This window comes from Pleurodeles waltl, chromosome 5 (genome assembly GCF_031143425.1).
Source record: "Pleurodeles waltl isolate 20211129_DDA chromosome 5, aPleWal1.hap1.20221129, whole genome shotgun sequence".
Classification (NCBI taxonomy): Eukaryota; Metazoa; Chordata; class Amphibia; order Caudata; family Salamandridae; genus Pleurodeles; species Pleurodeles waltl.
In genome coordinates this window covers 1,147,799,038-1,147,820,092 of record NC_090444.1, presented here as the reverse complement: position 1 = coordinate 1,147,820,092, position 21,055 = coordinate 1,147,799,038, and the positions used below count along the sequence as shown (strand labels likewise).

Here is a 21,055-nt window from a genome sequence, read left to right as displayed (position 1 = left end):
CCACAGAAAATCCCTGTTGGTGTTATTCTATTAGTCACATGCAAGTTTAAACCCTTTCTTCTTTCACACACCTTCTAGTCAACCGTGGAGATCTTTGTTCTCTTTTTTATCACAGTACTCTCAGATACTACCCTCACAAACATCAACGTCAACTTTTATGGTACCGCACAACTGATTGCTGGAAAAGGCAAATTTATTCACATTGCTTAGAACATAAAAGACTGGCCAACAATTCATATCCTTATGCATCGACTGTGAACCAAACACCCTGACTATCTAACTGAAAAACCCACTCTGGAAGAGCGCACACAAGCCATACAAAGCATACACCGTTGAATTCTTGAAATCTCTAAACAATCATTTATAAAAAGTGAAGGCAAGCTATCTCATTCTTCACACCCTCTTATGTGGATTTGACTCCTCCCTCATCTCAGGCTAGTCCATTCTCTTTTGGTGTTTATGAAAGAAGCATACACCCCTCTCTTCTCTGTTAACCTCCCTCTGCCTTCCCCATACCCATTCTCCCAACCAACATACTTCTATCACTTTTCTCCGTCTTGTACTAAATTAGCCATCAGTTTACCAAAGCCAATGTCACACGTACATTTCTGTATTGTAAAGCCTAGGTTCAATTTATCCCTCTATATGGTTGTATGTCAGAAAATTAAAAAATATTATTTGAAATTGCGCGTCCAAAATATTTTATACAAATTTGTCATTTCACGGAGTGTAGATTTTCTAATCTTACCTCTAATTAGATAATATTAAGGACACAATATTTATGTCAGACAATATTTTGTTATGATATTCTGGTACCAAACTCTAGGTTGAAGTTAATAGCTTCTGCAATAATGTATTAAAGACATAATTTCATGTAAGTCTGTACCCATGTAAGATTATTGTAACTCTGCAAGTTCTTGTATATGGCCGACAGGACAACATTACCATGTACTTGTCATGTCATATCTTTGCTCTTTTTAAGGGGGTTAGCTGCCAGTCAGTGCTTAATTTGTGAAAACGTAAGAGCTAGGGCCTGAGGTATTTGTTTGGAAACGTACTGTGGTTAGCGCTACCTACTGTCTATATGGCCTGAACCAACAGCTTTTATATTTTATAAGTATATTGCTATATTGTTGATGAGGTGTGCATAAAGATATACAGACAGCGCCACCATGTGGTAAGCTGTCATAAATAAATGTTGTTTACAAATAAGTCCCAGAGCTAAGCACTGGCAAACAAAGATACAAATTAAGCACTGAGGCCAGAACTCTACCGTATAGGAACAGGGCTTCAAAGAACCCCAGCAAAAACAAAATGGAAGCTGTACCCTTGACTTTCTTTAATTGAACCGGTAGGACTAACATACCTGTAAATGCTGTCTTGGAATGGAAAAGGGCAGGGTTTGAAGCAAATCCCCTGTGGACCATTAGTGATCTGGCCCCTTTGGGACTGTTCTGGATGAGTGTATTATATAATGAAATAGACTGAGCAAGCATCAAAAAGCACGCAGAGCTAGCATAAATTATTTATATTTTATTGGAAAACATTATACAGGCGGTACATTGCCACATCCAGTCCATATACTGTAAGAGCATGCAAATATCAAAACAGAGAAGGGCTTTCCTTCCATTGGTGCAGGGTTCCCTTTGTTCCAGTTCAGACAGTTGCTTCACATTCTGCAGTGTCAAAACTAGTGTGCTTTGTTAGTTAAACTAGTTTAATGATAGAATCCTACCCATGGGGTAAGATATACAGGGAGTGCAGAATTATTAGGCAAATTAGTATTTTGACCACATCATCCTCTTTATGCATGTTGTCTTACTCCAAGCTGTATAGGCTCGAAAGCCTACTACCAATTAAGCATATTAGGTGATGTGCATCTCTGTAATGAGAAGGGGTGTGGTCTAATGACATCAACACCCTATATCAGGTGTGCATAATTATTAGGCAACTTCCTTTCCTTTGGCAAAATGGGTCAAAAGAAGGACTTGACAGGCTCAGAAAAGTCAAAAATAGTGAGATATCTTGCAGAAGGATGCAGCACTCTTAAAATTGCAAAGCTTCTGAAGCGTGATCATCGAACAATCAAGCGTTTCATTCAAAATAGTCAACAGGGTCGCAAGAAGCGTGTGGAAAAAGCAAGGCGCAAAATAACTGCCCATGTACTGAGAAAAGTCAAGCGTGCAGCTGCCACAATGCCACTTGCCACCAGTTTGGCCATATTTCAGAGCTGCAACATCACTGGAGTGCCCAAAAGCACAAGGTGTGTAATACTCAAAGACATGGCCAAGGTAAGAAAGGCTGAAAGACGACCACCACTGAACAAGACACACAAGCTGAAACGTCAAGACTGGGCCAAGAAATATCTCAAGACTGATTTTTCTAAGGTTTTATGGACTGATGAAATGAGAGTGAGTCTTGATAGGCCAGATGGATGGGCCCGTGGCTGGATTGGTAAAGGGCAGAGAGCTCCAGTCCGACTCAGACGCCAGCAAGGTGGAGGTGGAGTACTGGTTTGGGCTGGTATCATCAAAGATGAGCTTGTGGGGCCTTTTCGGGTTGAGGATGGAGTCAAGCTCAACTCCCAGTCCTACTGCCAGTTCCTGGAAGACACCTTCTTCAAGCAGTGGTACAGGAAGAAGTCTGCATCCTTCAAGAAAAACATGATTTTCATGCAGGACAATGCTCCATCACACGCGTCCAAGTACTCCACAGCGTGGCTGGCAAGAAAGGGTATAAAAGAAGGAAATCTAATGACATGGCCTTCTTGTTCACCTGATCTGAACCCCATTGAGAACCTGTGGTCCATCATCAAATGTGAGATTTACAAGGAGGGAAAACAGTACACCTCTCTGAACAGTGCCTGGGAGGCTGTGGTTGCTGCTGCACGCAATGTTGATGGTGAACAGATCAAAACACTGACAGAATCCATGGATGGCAGGCTTTTGAGTGTCCTTGCAAAAAAAGGTGGCTATATTGGTCACTGATTTGTTTTTGTTTTGTTTTTGAATGTCAGAAATGTATATTTGTGAATGTTGAGATGTTATATTGGTTTCACTGGTAATAATAAATAATTGAAATGGGTATATATTTGTTTTTTGTTAAGTTGCCTAATAATTATGCACAGTAATAGTCACCTGCACACACAGATATCCCCCTAACATAGCTAAAACTAAAAACAAACTAAAAACTACTTCCAAAAATATTCAGCTTTGATATTAATGAGTTTTTTGGGTTCATTGAGAACATGGTTGTTGTTCAATAATAAAATTAATCCTCAAAAATACAACTTGCCTAATAATTCTGCACTCCCTGTATATTCATAGCTAGCGCCGAGGAATAATAAAATGGTTAAAAAAAACAAGACTACACACGTTTCAAATGTTAATAGCACACGTTAGCAATATCTACACTAAAATGTACATGAAAACCTTGCAGTTTGAGATGACACAGTGGTGCAAGATACAGAATTGCTTGGTCGACGATTTTTTTTGTTTTTCTTTTAACTGGTAGCTGCTTTTGGGTTGAATGATAAGCAACATTTAATACTAGTGCAGCTCTTCGCCCTGTGTCTGAAACTACCTCGGTTTTTATCGGTTGGTAGAGCAGATTTACCTTCACTTCGGTCTGTATCTGTCACATTAGGTGACTGTCTGTTGGGGCCTCCTCCAAGTAAGACCGCTTTGGATAGATTACGCAGATTGGTCCTGTGTTGGAAAAGTTTGCACCAACATTTGTACCAGTTGACATGATACAAAAACAGCATAGGCACTGACTAACTGATGCAAAATGTTATTTCTGTGCTCTTAAGTCTGGGCACATGATCCCTGGAAGATTGATAAACTCAGGAAGGGAAATATGGGCTGTGATGAGTTCAAAGTGTGTATCATCCAGACACGCACGTACCAACACTTTGGTTCCGCATGTCCATGGGAGGAGTGAACAGGAAGCTGGGTCATGTGAAAAGCAATTAGCTCTCAGCTACAGAGATGTTTTAAGGCATGATCAAAGTGGGCATGTGCCCCTGGCCCCCCGCTTTCTAGGTGGCCCCCCGGGGAGAGTTCACTTTCTCTCTTTCTATCTCCCCTCTGTCAATTTCTATTTTTCAACATCTTGTCTTCTTGCTGTATACCTCTATCTCTATGTCTTTCTTTGCCCCGTATCATCTTCGTGATTTTGGAGCTACTGAAAAAATACAATATTTCAACTGTTTTTGTTTGATCCCCATTTCTGAAAGTTTGTTTGCCATCATGTGGGCTTCAATTAGCAGAAAATGAGGATTAAAATTCAAAGTTGCTATGAATCAAGGGCCCAAAATGTATCTCGCCCGAGGCTCCAAAAATCCTTATATGACACTACTGGGCTATTTAGAGAGGCAAGACACAAGTTGGAAGGCTTCTGCAGCTTTCTCCTTTCAGATATGTTAAAATGTATGTGGGTTAGAGCAATAAAATCTGTTGTACCCTGCTGGTTTCCGTGTTTCTGGACAATAAAATCTGAGTGACAACTAAGGTCTTGTATGAGCAACATACAGGAATGTTGTTGTTACTGGTATAGAGTGCATATCTGAACAGTCACAAGCTATTTCCTTCAGTTCAAAGGTGAGAAGTTTTAAAATAGTCTCAAAACTTATGTGATGTCCCCCTCGAGCCACCACAGTTGCAGTCCTTCTTAGACAACACCCAAGCCGACAAAACTGGCTAGGAGCAGCCACTACGCCACTGCACCAAGTTAACGCCTCCGGCTTAGTGTCATGGCGGAAAAAAATGGTAAAAACGAAAATAATAAGAGATTCCAAAAATGGTTCACAGCATAAATAGCACATTTGTGATAAACTAAACGTATGTAAAATGGAAGTATGTAAACATACAACAAAGCAAGTGGCAGTTTTCAGAAATCTTTACAATGACGTCAAACAAAATAGTCAGAGAAAGGTATTCTCTTGGTTCGCTGAGGTTCAGTAGCTGCCTCCTTATTCCTGTGTGCGTCTTCATTCATAGAATATCGTACATGTGTTTTAGGATCTGTGTAACATGTTAATCACGTTCTAAGCTTGAACCAATTGCAGTATATTTTCTTAATGCAAAACAGAAATGAAGTACTGGGGCATATAGTGGTCATTACTGCAGCAGATGCTGAGGCTTTGGAGCCTAGGTGTGTGAAGGTCAAACTGCAACTCCAATATGTCTCACTTTTACAACCCTGTGTCAAGAAGGCAATACCTTGTAATGGGGCCATTAACTCCCTTGCTTCACAACGAATGAGAAGACACATGTAGGAGTACACAGAAAGTCCACTGGTGAGCAGGAACACTAACTATTTACTAAGCACTCAGTGACCGGACCTTCTTGATAGAAAGTTCGGATAAAACAATTTAGATCATAGGGATTAAAGTGGAGGAAGAAATCATATGCACTTAAAAATATAATATGTAAGAGCAGCCCTTAAATGCCCGGTGCCTGCATTGCTCTTGTATCTGTGTGTTGTGTGTGGTCGTGTGAGAAATTTCTGCAATGTGTAAAGAGAGAGAGAGGATGCAGACACTTGATTCCAGAGGTGTCGTCTTTGGAACTGGGGTCCAGAAGGATCCTCAGCACAGCTAAACATCCTGTGATTCTGGACAAATCACTTAGGGCCAGATTTACACTTTTTCACGCAAAACTGCATTAGCGCAGTTTTGCGTGAAAAAGCATAGCGCCGGCTAGCGCCATTCCAAGATGCCGGCCGTGCGCCATATTTATGGAATAGCGCTAGCCGGCGCTAAAACCCTGTTGGCGTCCTTGGATAGGACGCTAACAGGGCGGGGGAGGCGTAAGTGAAACCGGGGCATGTGTGCCTAATTATGGTGCTACATTGTTTAGAGGCAGAAAAATTGCTTCTAAGCGGTGTAGTGACATTTTCTGGCACACAACCCCCATGGACATGGCTCCTGTCTTAGTAAAGACAGGAGCCATGGCCACCACCCCAATGGCCATGCCCAGGGGACCATTGTCCCCTGGGCATGGCCATTGAGGCCAGCGCCATGCATGCGGGCCCAAGTCAAGGCCCCTGAGCGGGTAAAATAAAAAAATATATATACATACCGGGACTTACCTGGGATGGGTCTCCCATCCTGTGGTGTATCTCCGGTGTGGGTGGGGATGGGTAGGGGTGTCCCTGGGGCCAGGGAAGGGCACCTATGGGCACTTTCCATGGTCTCTGACCATGGAAATATGCCTACAGGTCCCCTTACGCCTGCCCATACCCAGGCGTTAAATAATGGCGCTAAGCAAGCTTAGCACCAATATTTAAGACCCCCATACCCCGTGCTGATTTTAGCATGGGGAGATAAATATGGCGCTAAGGCCATATCGTCCTTTTCTGGACGGGAGCGCCTACCTTGCATCTCATTGACGCAAGGTAGGTTTTCACATCCAGAAAACGACGTTAACTCCATAAATTTGGCGCTAGACGTGTCTAGCGCCAAAGTATAAATGTGGAGTTAGGTTTGCGCTGAGTTAGGGTAAAAAAATCACGCTAATTCAGCGCAAACACAGTATAGATATGGGCCTTTATCTCTTTCTTCCTTAAAAAACATGAATGTTACTTTGTACAGACCTGCCAACTCACAGGGTGCCACCGTGTGTTACACCATTTGGGCTAACTTTATACAGTCATCAGGTGAGGAGCTGGAAACCACTGCATTTAATCCTTTTTTTGTGGCTCTATGTAGCCAATGTTCTTTAAGAGGTCTGGAAACACCCCAGGATGTCGGTGACAGCCTCAGAGACCCATTTTGTGGGGGGGAGGAGGGGGTGCGGTAGGCTTGGTGGAGGGCAGAGTGCCTCTTAGGTAGCTCTCCGAATGATGACCCACCCCACAAAGGCTCCAACCCTCCTCACACAGTGACAATTATTTACAGGTTGGCAGGCTTGCTTGTGTGATGTAACTGGTGCACATGAAAAGCGTTTCAATACCTTAGAGTCAAGTTTGCGCCATATAAAACTGCAAAACAAATCTTGTTTCTGTTGAAAGGCCGCAGGATATGTAAAGATTTAACAGTGCAGAGTATAACAGTCATTTTTTACAAAGCACATAAGAACATGAAACACCACTAGGCTTTGTTTTAGAAGACTAGAATACAATTAATATCACAAAATAATTTCTCACACTTCATGGCTGCAATAACGTGAATCTCCTTAGGGGTCAGTAAGAAAATAGATACATTTACCCGCCTTTTAGTGGTACCCTCATTCCAGAAATGCTCTTTCCATTAAAATGCAATGTTTTATCACATGAACTCAGACACTTGGAAAATATACAGCACTATAATTTGATAAACTACATTTTGGCAGTGAAAAACGTTCTTGGGCCTGCTTTTATACATGATTGTTGCCAGCCATTCCTTCCTGGAATCCAAATTCGAGGCGCTATATTGTATCCGCTCCTCTCACTTTGGCTTGACAGTGATGTGCATTTTAGCTAAACGTCATCATTAACATACCCACAGTGTAACAAACACTATGTCGAGTGCAAACCCAAATTTCGAGGTGAAATTAACATCTAATTTAAGCAACCTAACATTAACTTTGAGGCTTAGTGATTTCCAGTTGATTTAAATATCAACGTGTTTCAGTACAGCATAGCGAAAGGTAGAGCGTTCCACAGTCTGCATCGTCCCGTTCCACTGTTTGCTAATATGCATCCAGTGAGATATCTTTCATTGTGTTCCTCAAGTAAGATGAGTTTGCTATCTTTGCTTGTCACCTGGCATAGCCGCACCTGGTAAATACCTTTCTCTTTGCACAATACAGGGATAATGGACATAAAAGAAAAACTCCACTGAATCCTCAGTGGGTTGCAATAGCCTTGGTTTAGGCAACACGGACGCGGGGTTCCTCTTCCGTTTCCTGCCCTAGGCTGGTGTATGTTACTGATGGTTCGAGCTGGCCAGAGGCCGGTAAGTCTACTGCAGGTCCAGATGGGTTGCGGAACTGCTTGTATACCCTGGGATCCTGGGCGATGTACGTAGAAGTGGACGAGTACAGGACCAGCCCAACAACGATAGTGAAGAATGACAAGAGGTACAGACCTGAAAACTAAACAGAGAAAAAAGGATTCATTAAAATATGTAGTGATGTAGACTGTGGCATACTTTCCTGAGTTTAATGCATTGTTGACAGCCTGACTGGAGCACGCAAAAACTTGTCAGTCCCTTTTCCATTTCTGATGTATATATAATTGACATTAGACCACTATTTCTGTTCACAGACATAAAGGCTGCATACGTAATTGACAGAATCCCTATAATTGACGTAACAGATATAAAGGGAATAGTTTAATGGTGCCAATATGCACAACAGGACTGTTGGTAACAGTAGAAGCCTGAACCTATATGTTCCTGCAGAGCCTTGTGTTTGGGGAATGTTAATTCAATGACAAAAGACCTCTTTGGAACTAGTTAACGAGAATATCAGCCAGATCCTGAAACAATAAAATACCACAAGAATGCAGAATTCAAATGCCACAAACATAACACAACATACCATGCATTTCTCTTGGGGCCGAAACACAAATTGCACTTGCATTGATGAACAACGCATACGGTCTCTAATGTGATGGTTTATTGCAGTGTCTTCATGAGAGAAATATCCGAGTGTAGAGCGAGTGAACAGAATGTGTATGTGTGCAGTCCATATGAGTTGATTAAGTGAGTTGTGTTCAAGCAAATGCAGTGCTGTGGTGGGTTGTGATTATAGTAATAGCATGCTTGCTAGGTGAGAGCAGAATGCACTTGTGTGTTGCAGGCACATTCAGAGTGTACTGATTTATTGACTGTGTGTGTGTGTTTTTGGGTAGTTTGCACAGGTTAATAAATTATGGGAATAAACTGTTAGAGGGGGCGAGCAGAGTGTACACCTGCTAATAAAGTATGAGAAGAATGAGCATAAGAGTGGAGTATGAGTAGTTATACTGTGCGTGACTGAAGTGTGTCAAGTTTGATTTAGTGGATTGTTTTGGAATATAACGTTTGTGCATTACTACATTGTGTGTATGTGTTGGTCAAGTTTGAGTAAAGTGGGTCTGTATGTAAACCATAGTGGATGTTTTTTCTATGTGTGAGAGTTTGTAAATTAGTTCAGTACTAATTAGTTAAACATGTAAATGTGGTGCATGGTTGTGTGAAGTGTGTATGTGTGTGTATATGTGTTTGGGTGAGTGGGTGAGTGCCTTTGTTAGTTCACTGAATAGGTAAAGCATAAGTGGAATGTATACAGGGAGTGCAGAATTATTAGGCAAATGAGTATTTTGACCACATCATCCTCTTTATGCATGTTGTCTTACTCCAAGCTGTATAGGCTCGAAAGCCTACTACCAATTAAGCATATTAGGTGATGTGCATCTCTGTAATGAGAAGGGGTGTGGTCTAATGACATCAACACCCTATATCAGGTGTGCATAATTATTAGGCAACTTCGTTTCCTTTGGCAAAATGGGTCAAAAGAAGGACTTGACAGGCTCAGAAAAGTCAAAAATAGTGAGATATCTTGCAGAGGGATGCAGCACTCTTAAAATTGCAAAGCTTCTGAAGCGTGATCATCGAACAATCAAGCGTTTCATTCAAAATAGTCAACAGGGTCGCAAGAAGCGTGTGGAAAAACCAAGGCGCAAAATAACTGCCCATGAACTGAGAAAAGTCAAGCGTGCAGCTGCCACGATGCCACTTGCCACCAGTTTGGCCATATTTCAGAGCTGCAACATCACTGGAGTGCCCAAAAGCACAAGGTGTGCAATACTCAGAGACATGGCCAAGGTAAGAAAGGCTGAAAGACGACCACCACTGAACAAGACACACAAGCTGAAATGTCAAGAATGGGCCAAGAAATATCTCAAGACTGATTTTTCTAAGGTTTTATGGACTGATGAAATGAGAGTGAGTCTTGATGGGCCAGATGGATGGGCCCGTGGCTGGATTGGTAAAGGGCAGAGAGCTCCAGTCCGACTCAGACGCCAGCAAGGTGGAGGTGGAGTACTGGTTTGGGCTGGTATCATCAAAGATGAGCTTGTAGGGCCTTTTCGGGTTGAGGATGGAGTCAAGCTCAACTCCCAGTCCTACTGCCAGTTCCTGGAAGACACCTTCTTCAAGCAGTGGTACAGGAAGAAGTCTGCATCCTTCAAGAAAAACATGATTTTCATGCAGGACAATGCTCCATCACACGCGTCCAAGTACTCCACAGCGTGGCTGGCAAGAAAGGGTATAAAAGAAGGAAATCTAATGACATGGCCTCCTTGTTCACCTGATCTGAACCCCATTGAGAACCTGTGGTCCATCATCAAATGTGAGATTTACAAGGAGGGAAAACAGTACACCTCTCTGAACAGTGTCTGGGAGGCTGTGGTTGCTGCTGCACGCAATGTTGATGGTGAACAGATCAAAACACTGACAGAATCCATGGATGGCAGGCTTTTGAGTGTCCTTGCAAAGAAAGGTGGCTATATTGGTCACTGATTTGTTTTTGTTTTGTTTTTGAATGTCAGAAATGTATATTTGTGAATGTTGAGATGTTATATTGGTTTCACTGGTAATAATAAATAATTGAAATGGGTATATATTTTTTGTTGTTAAATTGCCTAATAATTATGCACAGTAATAGTCACCTGCACACACAGATATCCCCCTAACATAGCTAAAACTAAAAACAAACTAAAAACTACTTCCAAAAATATTCAGCTTTGATATTAATGAGTTTTTTGGGTTCATTGAGAACATGGTTGTTGTTCAATAATAAAATTAATCCTCAAAAATACAACTTGCCTAATAATTCTGCACTCCCTGTATAGACCAGTAAAACGTGTAAGTGCATATACGTGACTTGCATGTGTAATTTGAATATGCACGAGATTGACATGATTTGAATGTAGTCAGTATGAGTGTAATATATCTGAGAAGAGTCTGTGTAGAGTGCATGAGTTGTGTGCATCCACATGTGAGAATACAGAAAAGTGTGAGCTACTCAAATAGGGATAAAAGACTACATTAATTTGTGTATGTGGTTTTTAATACACACATTAATCTGTAAGTTAGTACTAGAAATGGGTGATAAATTCCACTCCACTTGCAAAATTGATGGAATTTACACTTGTAACACAGATTTCCAGGAAAATTCCACCAAACGCTGTGTGCGTTTTCCTGTGTGCGGCTCACCAACAGTAAGTTGGCAAGTGCAAGTATGAATTGGCATTCCCCAGCACGATTTTCAGGCACTAGGAAGGTACCCGGTGAGTTTTTCTTACTGCAAAAGGGCTCGAGAGCTCGCAACCCTTCACAGTGAGAATAGTGCTGTTCAAGTACAAAAATCCACTTGAGTCACAGCAAAACCAACTTGAGCAACAGTCCCATTTTGCGAGCCATGTGGTGGCATTCGTTCTGATTTTTCAGCACGGATCAAGCTCCCGGTGCTAAAATCAGCACAAGCAGTGCGACGTACCAATTTCCACCCATTCGCAGAACTCTGCAGAATCTTATGGAGTTTTCATGTAACTCCCCAGAATTATGCAGAGTGAAACTCGGCAAGTTCCACCCATCCCTATTTAGTACAGTAAGTGCCGTACCTTTTTGGTGAGTCGAATGTGTATAAATGAGAGACATTTTTGGGTCTGTGGAATTTATGTGCGGGGTATATTGGTTTAATGCTTGTGTGTTGGTTTATAGGTGGTTTGTGCAGGGTAATGAATTATGTGAATGGATGATTGAAGTGGGTGAGTGGAGTGTGTACCTGCTGATAACGTAGGTCTGAGAGAGTGAGCATAAGAGTGAAGTGTGACTAAATATATTGTTCGTGTGGGTCTGTTTGTAAACCATAGTGGGTGTTTTTTTTATGTATAAGTGTTTGTGAATGGAGTGCTGTAGAGTGGAGTATTAATTAGTCAATCATGTAAATTTGGTGCATGAGTGTGTTTATGTGTTTGGATGAGTGGGCTGAGTGCCTTTGTTAGGTCAATGAAGACATAAAACATGAGTGGAGCGTGTATAGACCCGTAAAGTGTGTATGCGCACTTATGTGATGTGAATATGTAATTTAAATATGTGTGAGTGTGACATGATTTGAATGTTAGTGTAGTGGTGTGACATCAGATGAAAGTGTGTGCAGAGTGCATCAGGTGTGTACACCCAAAAGTGTGAAAACAGAAAAGTTTGCACTACTCCACTGGGGAGAAAATAGTACGTTTGTGTATGTGCAAGTATGTAGATTATTAAAGCATGCTCATGAGTGCAGAACCTTTCTTGATGAGTCAAATGTGGATAGATGAGTGTATTGGTTGGGTCATTGGAATGTATGTGTGAGGTCCTAATGTGTGTGTTTTGTGAATGGCAATCATGACAATTACCAGGAATTTTAATTTCTTGAAGACCAAATCCTTTCAACATAATAATTTCTTTTTGTGTTGAAGCCTCATCACATAGATAGTACTCTAACGTCTAGCCTGTCCTACATGTTTTGTTCCAGTGCCAAAAATACTCCTGAGAAAGGACTGTGATGCTGAAGATGGGGAAGGTTCCAATCTGCAACTATGAGGAGTGCAAAAGGAAGGTGCTCCTCCTTACGGTTATCAGACTTAGGTACCAATTATGCGTCTTCCATTGGTTTATAGCCTCTAAGGATACACCTGAAATATAGGCTGTGTATGTACAAAAGGTTGGAAGCTAAAGTATTGATTCTGTGAAACCAGGGAGAAGGGTTTCATTGATTACTCTGCCCTGAAACAGTGATTTCTAGGTTTTACTTTCATAATATGTTGGGCTCACAAAAGTTGTCTGAGTCCAGGGGTGAATTGTGGACCTCAAGAGATGTGGATCATGAGGAGGTTGTGCTTCTACCACGTGGCATGTCAAAAAATTCACTCCCACCCGCTTTTAAATTAATACATCTACTGTGGTGGCCTCATGGTTGATTTGAAAAGGACACTACCCTCTGCTTCCAACAAACACAAAATTAGATGCTTTTGAGAATCTAAAAGTAAATTAAATTAAGTATCTGTAAGTAAGTTTTACTTGAGCAAAATTGAGTTTGAACCAGCCATATGTACATGAGTAGAATGAAAGTGAAATAGTTCCAAAGTCATATTTGCATTTTTTCTAACTTGTCCTTGTAAAAAATTGGCCTATTGGTTGACTTGGGTGTGAGCCCTGGTCAAGCAGCAACCACAATCCTTATCAGGGTGAGGAACAAGCCAAACCTAAATTAACCTTGGCTCAACCCTCTCATAGCTTGGCACAGTGAAGTAAGGCTTAACTTAGAGGCAATGTGCAAGTATTTTTGCAACACTTCAAACAGTAAAAGAGTGAAAATGCCAACAAAAAGTTTCCACACAAGGTTACAATTATAGAGCAGAATAAATAAAACAAGACAAATTGACAAAAATCCAAATTAGTAGAACTGGAGTTATGAATTTTTAAAGAATAAATTGTAACATAGTGCCTAAAAGCACAAAGTGCCAAATGCAGCTTTCATTCATGCCGGACCGTGTCAAAATCAAAAGATCAGGCTGACTGTGATGGAGTGCAGGTCGGATGCAGACCCAGGTTAGTCCCTCTGAAGTTTTACCTTCTCAAGTTCATGCTAAACTGTTCACGTTGCAGAAGGTGGTGAGCAGCAGGGAGAGTGTTGTGGGATGCAGTTGGTGAAGTGCAAGGAGCTGGCCGGTGTCATGGGCAGGCATTGCTAGACCTTCATGGTGGCGGTCCCAGTGAGTGGTCAATGCTGCAGTGCAAAGAGTTGGGCTGACAGTGCTTTGTGCTGATTTGCGGTGTGAGGGGCGAGGTCTTGGTGCAAATAGGAGCTTGATTTCAGCACCCATGAGCCACACCAAGGGTCCATGACCTGAGAAGCACCACATGGGGGTCAGGATCGACCTGCAGATGGGTCCAGAGACTGGTTAAGGAGGTTAGGGAGCTTTTTATGCCACCCAGGGCTCAGATCAGGAGACCAGCAGGCTAGCCCCTGGAGTCACTCTCGGGTCCTGGGATCAAGATGAAGTTGCAGGTCCAGTTCTTCCCCAGGCAAGAGGGCAAGAGGGAGCAAGGCAGCACAGCAGGGCAGCAGTTCCTTCAGAACAGCAGTCAAGCTGATTGGCAATTCATTTAGCAGTACAGGAGTACTTCCTCCTGGCAGAGTATTCACAGGTCCAGAAGTGTACTGAAGAGTTTTTATCTGAGGCCCTACACTTAAGCCTACTGCCCTGGTTTTTGAAGGTGGGAGAAGCTTCTAGACAGTGGCATTGAAGTGCATGGAATGTCCTATCTCCCCTGCCCTCACTCCAAGTTGGTTGTAGTGACAATGCAGAGTTGTTAGGCTCTTTGTGTGAAGGCAGAGCACAGACTTTGGGCCTGATTACAACTTTGGAGGACGGTGTTAATCCGTCCCAAATGTGACGGATATACCACCTACCGTATTACGAGTCCATTATATCCTATGGAACTCGTAATACAGTAGGTGGTATATCCGTCACATTTGGGACGGATTAACACCGTCCTCCAAAGTTGTAATCAGGCCCTATAAGTTGTAAGTGGGGCTGTGGTCAGCTCTGCCTCTCCCATCCTGCCAGTAGATGGTCCATTCAGGCACACCTTCTCCCTCTTTTGTGTGAGTCTAACTTGCAGTTGCACCCAGTCATGTGACCCAAGACAGGCTGCAGTAACAAAAGGGTTAAGAGCAGGAAAATGACAACTTAGTAAAAGCGGTGTTTTAAAAATGGTAATATAAAATATGACTTTTCCATTAAAGAGGTTTTCTTATTACAATTTCATAGACACCAAAAATGAAATAGACACCAGCTCTCAATTGGAAATGACAGCGTATTAAATGTAATAAGAAATCTCCAATGTTATCCTATCGGAGGGCTAGGCCTTACAGTAGTGAAAATGAATTTAGGAGTTTTTTTACTACAAGCTCATGTAAGATTTAAAATTACTTGTCCAACCTTTTAATTACACAGCACTCTGCCCTATAGGCTACCTAGGGCCTAGCTTAGGGGTGGTTTATATGTAAAAATGGGGAGATTAAGGCTTTGCAAGGTGTCCCTTACTACATACAAACAATCATTCCTGCAATACAGACCCCCTTGCACCATGGTGCAATTGTGTCAGCATAGGCGCATGGCAGTCAATTATGCGCCATCACAGTGGAAGAGGACAGGAATGCGCTGTATCTCAGATACAGCGCATTCCTCCCCTTTTCTTTTGTTGCAGGACAGTGCAGCAAGAAGCCTTGCGGCGCTGCCCTGCGCTACAATATTGTAAATAAGCCCCTTGGTTCCTAGAACCTAACAAAGTGATCTAGCCTTCCAGACAAACAATACCACTAACAGTTCCACATGACATAAAGGAGAGGTACTATCACCCTACAATGTGCAACAAAAGCTTCAGTTGTTTGGTGACTCTTAAAAATTCAATTAGGGACTTCCGTTCTCCCAGTACCGCTACCATTCTAGGATAAAATATTTCACAGAGAAAGAGTAATTTAAACTGAATCACAAAAAAGAGTAGGACTCCGTGGATATGTCATCACTCAAACTTAATTTGGGTGTTTTAATTTGGACATATACTAATTGCACTTTATAGTTTAATTGCCATTTGAAGAGCAGAGAAATCAGAGAAAACAACCTATGGCAAGTTGATCATAAGATACACAAATACAATTATAATTTATTGTTTTCCCATTAAAAAGCTTTCAAGAAGGAGGGGTATTTGTAACACATGTTAACTGTTATTTTGCTTACATGTGTATATTACTTGTGTGTTTGGATATACGTGTGCTGCTTTCTTGTGGTTCATTAATAATAACAATAAAACGATTTTATAAAAATAAAGCCTTAACTCAAAACACACACAAAGTTTTTTTTTCAAAGGTGTCTAAGATTACGGTGTGTTTAGAAAACAAATTTATTAAATATTTTGTTTTGGCAACAAGGATTTTCATAAAAAGTGTTTTTGAATGTAGGAAAAACAAATGATAAAAGGGATTATGATCTGAGAAAATATCTTTGTTTTCCCATGTTGCATACATGTATGTCTGCAATGTTGTAATTTGAAATTCATTTCATTTGTCTGTTGCGAGCACAAGAGGTCTGATTAAACATGGGAGCTCTGAAGCTTGTGCTAGAAAGGAGCTTTGTGCAGTCGAGGGACTGTTAAACTGCTTTGTAGCAGGAATGTTATCCAAAGGCCATGCAGTGTAGCAAGAAGTGTGTAGAAACAGAAACACATGTTCATTTAAAGTACAGCCAGATGCTCAATATATTTTTTCTGCCAGAAAAAAATATTTATTTGAATATAAAAAACACTCACGTGGCGCTATAAAGATAGATAGCATTCCGAATGTAGATGAGCTACATAAGGGGATCTTTCACAGAGACATCCATATTTGAAAATGTTCTTGTTTTAATTGTACGATTGCACAATATATGTTCTATTTTCGAAAGTTCTCAAAAAGTATTGTTTTTGGCGACATCTCAATTCTCTTGTAATAAGCTTAAAAATATTTCCTATTATTTTTTAATACTAATATTATTATAGATGTATCAATAAGTAGAATTGCAGAAATTCTTATTAAGGGGACATTTTAAGTAATACTTTGAGGCAGTGCAATTCATCTGCCAAATCTTTATTTAAGTGCATTATTACTAACACACATATTAGTGTGATTTCTAAGTTTCTATGTTTGGATTATTGACTGGAGACGGATCACATGTATATATTGCATTATGTTGTGTGTGCTACCCAGTATGATAATTCTCCATCCTGAATCCAAACAAAAGTGGAGTTATGTAGGAAGAAGGAAATCCCCCAGACAAATAGCCATACTCATTTAGATTATGATCTCCACTAATTTGTGGGATATTTCCCTGTATGTTTTCGGGGCAACCATATTGCTGTTTAGGAAAGTGTTCATCACAATGAAACTTTATAATAAATTCACAAAAGATCGTGACACACCGATCGCCTTAAGAATAATTTAGAATAATCTCAAATATGGATGGTGATATATAGCTAGCAAGTACACAGCTCCAAAAATGAGCTCATTGTGTTTGTCAGGAAAGGAAGAGTGTGGATTTGATTCAAGCCCTGTCTTAGACATTTTAGACAAAGTGTTTAACTGTTATCCAATACTTCCAAATTTAGGTGTGCTCTTGTTGAAAATGTCACCCTCAAAACTCAGGTAGGAGCAGTAGAGAATAACTATTTCATCGACTTAATAAATTGAGGTATCTCATACCAGTTCTTTCATCTGAACATTTGTCTCTAGTGGTGGGGACTGCAATTATCTTACACAAAGACCATTGTAAAATATAAAAATTTGGGTTGCTAGCATGTTAATTTTATCAAATTTAGAGAGCAGAAAATACGGCAATTCACATAATCATGAGTACATTTAAAGGAAGTCGATGCACTGCTGCCAAAAAACACATTTCATTGGCCCCTAGTTCACAAGGGCAGATGTTTAAAGTGAGCTGCATAATTAATAAAACCTCCTTTATCAAGCCACTGAATATTTGGCAAAAAAGATGTCAGGACTGCATCCCTGCTAGGAATATCAGAAGCCAAACATGAGTAACTGGTGGTCCCACAGTACAATCTGTGCTCTGTGGCGGCCATATCTTCCTCTCTTCAAGGTCCTTGCCTCTGGGATCCTGAGAAGTACCAAGTGACCGTCTTGAGAGTGATGTGAGCGATCTGTTTAAGGGTAATGTGGAAAGTCAGCCAGTCAGCCGGTGACACAATAGCTGAGCGTGAAGAAGTAGGTGAGAAGTCATAAAAGAAGAAAATGAGACATCACTGTCAGCGTGCCAATGAAAACATTGAAAAGTGATGACAGAGCTCCTTACAAGACTTTGAACTTTAAGGCTATTGATGAGAGATGAGTGGAGTGTAAAGGGTAAGCCAAGACAAATAATATATAAAGGAAATGGTTGCCATAAATAGTTATTTTCCTCAGAATAGTGCCTCGCCTTTCACATCAACAACCCTGTGGTCCATGTAGTTCTTAACCTGGGATTGCCTTAATACCAGAAACAAAGTCACTACTATAACGTTTAGGTAGAAAGCACTACTGTAAGCAATGGGTAAGCTATCCCCTGTTTGTTTTAACAAATAAAAATGAGGATTTACGTGATTATTTTGCACTTTCCCTGATTTGGTTCCAATCTTATCCTTCCAACAGTGATGTGTACCTTTTTATGATGCCCTGTACATTACTTGAATTGTTTTTATCCTTGCACTTAATCCAGTAAATTATTACAGTTGAATTTATACAATCTACAGTTGCCACACATTTCCTCAATGGCACCTACGTGTCATCAGCCTACCCCTACAACCAAACAAACTGCATTGGACGTACATGCCTACCTTTTGCGTACTGGACTCTATGACCTGAAGCTACAGCTTAACCTTGAAAAAGCCCAAGCTGACCTCGCAATCAGGTGAAACTCGTGTTGTCAACTGTGGCTTGTATAAATTACTTTCATTGGCCTGCTGTTCTTTTATTGATGCCACTTTGTATCTCTGATGAGCTATACAGGACAGTGTGACAAATATGAACAAATCAAAAAGTACACAGGATTTTCTCAAACGGGTTGTACATTCAATCATCCAGAAGAGGTGGTAGTGAGTAGCGGAAACGCCCACTGGAGGCAAAATCTCAGCAGTCACCACTTGTCCACAGAAAGTGCTGTATTGACCCAAAGCATTGAAGGTGGAAAGTTATACACTGCCCAGATATAGATCAGTGGTCTGCTGTTCTAAACATGGATGGTGTGTGCAGGGGGTTCAGGTGGGTCTGGAACTAGATCAGTGGTGTGCTGTTCAAAACATGGATGGTGCAGGTGGGTCTTTAGAGATCAGAGGTATTGCTGTGACTTTCCAAGGGAACTAGCTACTCTCTTACTAAGAAGCATCATGCACAGTGGAACAGGATGGCCCTTATTACACACAGGGCACACTTTTCATGTTTGTGCCATGGCACACCTTTAAATAGGTGCACCGTGTGCAAACAGTGAAAGTGCATCCAATTACAGCGAATGCGTTGCCCCCAGGGCAGCCGCGAACTTGTCAAGTAAAATACGAAGTAGCTGCCTAAAAGTGAGTGACTGCACCGACCTGCAAAGGGATGTTTGGGGGGTCCATAGGACCCTTTTTCCCTCCTCTAGGGGGCTGCCATCAGGGGACACACTGAGAGTGCACCCCCTGACAGCTGCTTTGCCTTTGCACCTGCATCTATCATACAGCGCGTTTGCAGAAGCAAGGAGATTTCCTCATTTGCATGGGGGCATGGGAATACTCCTGCGGTAGCAATGGTGCTACAAGTGGGTCAGTGCTATCAGTATTACAGAAGTGGTAGCACAAGCTACTGTGGCCTCTTCTGTAACACCAAGGTCTCCTGGGAGGGCCACAAAGTAGGCACACACGCCTGTTGCCCCCAGGGGCACTTTCTGTAAATCAGGCCCAAATGTCTCCATCTGATGGATATATCCAGTGAGGCAGGAAAACGGTCTACTTGGTAATTTTTCATGCCTACCTAAATGTAGGGGATTATTCTCTGTGCTCCCACTCTGCAAGGGCCAGATAACTTATTTCCACCTAGGTACATTGGACTATTTATGTAATGAGGCTCACTAGTTCTAAAACAGTGTTAGGGTGACCAGATTTTGAAAACCGAGGCATTCCACAAACATAAAAGTTCGCTTACAATTGTTCCTGCACTGAACAGCATAGAATGCTTAATTGACAGCATTCATCAGCCCAGAAAACGCAGTTACTGAGGCGCTAGGGGGAATTAAATTTACACAAAGTATCTTTGCAAATTGAAGATGTTAAACCATACAGTGAATTCATTGTACAATCTTGTCAGCTTACACAAACTCCTCTGTAATTCAGTGACAGCCAAAACATGTCAACTAAGATTTAAGTGATAAAAAAAAGCAAGTTGGACATATGCCCAATTACACAATGCATTGCATACGACAGTAGGTTTGACCACCTGCTAAGCAGTGTCACATAACATTCCTTTTAGACACAGAACTGAGAGGGGTAAGGGTTATCCATGGGTGTCTATTCACCAAAATGCCAGAGGTGGCGGAAGTGACATCACATACCCTTTGACCTTAATAACATCACAAGAAGTGACATCATGTGACCCTTGCTCCCTGTTTGTTTTAGCAGGAAGGTATACATCATGGCCCTAGCATCACCCTCACTCTCCTGCATCCATTACACTCATTAATCTCACTCCAACTCACTCATACTTACCGACACTCACTCACAGGTTTCTTAACTTTGGACCGTGTGGATGGAAACCAGTGCAAAGAGTTAGGGTTGACTTTACTATCCAACCCAAATCCTGATTTGTGTTAGACAGAATCCCATAGTAAAGCAAAGTTGAGCTATGCACTGACTTCCTTTCTTTTGGGTCATTAGTGGGCATTCCTTGGGTGGTAATGGGGCATTCCCATGCAACCGCTCTTACTTTCTGAGCAAATTCCTAGCTACAAACATTGGGAAAGTGGAATTTGTGCCAAAATCCTACGACTTTTTAAGGCAGGCCAACTTTGTTTGTGTGCTGCATTTTACAGAACACTACAAATTGGGTAAAGCCTTAAAGTATTGTTGTACTGGAAGGAATCCGTCCCAGAAAAAAACCTAGGCTTTAGAGAACACACACATCCTTGAACTATGGCGTAATTGTGAGTTCGTTGGTACATTGCTACCAAAAGTGCACCAGTGCAGAGAGAGAGAAACAATGCACTATATCTTAGTAGATATTGTGCTTTGTTTCTCTCTCCCTTTGATGCAAGGCAGTGCAGCATCTTTGGTGGAGCATTGCCTTGCATCAAAGAATAGTAAATATGGGCTACAATCTCACCCACTTTCACTCACACAGATGCTTATGCATACACTCATGCTCACACGCCAGTTCTCACATAAACACACCCTCACCCACAATCATGCACACAACATACATTTAAATACATTTTTATTGATCACAGCTGCCACTAAAGATGTGCTCAATTTTCAAATACA

The 21,055-nt window shown here is 41.4% G+C and overlaps 1 protein-coding gene across 3 annotated transcripts in view; it reads right to left on the bottom strand.

The window, feature by feature from the left end:
* Positions 1-1,513: 1,513 nt before the first annotated feature.
* Positions 1,514-21,055, bottom strand: part of SLC35F1 (solute carrier family 35 member F1) — a 691,661-nt gene continuing 672,119 nt past the window's right edge. For all 3 annotated transcript variants that reach the window (XM_069235371.1, XM_069235372.1, XM_069235373.1), the window contains one exon: positions 1,514-8,078. In XM_069235371.1, coding sequence (XP_069091472.1) covers positions 7,854-8,078 — 225 coding nt within the window. In that variant the 3' untranslated portion in view covers positions 1,514-7,853. The remainder of the gene's footprint in view (positions 8,079-21,055) is intronic.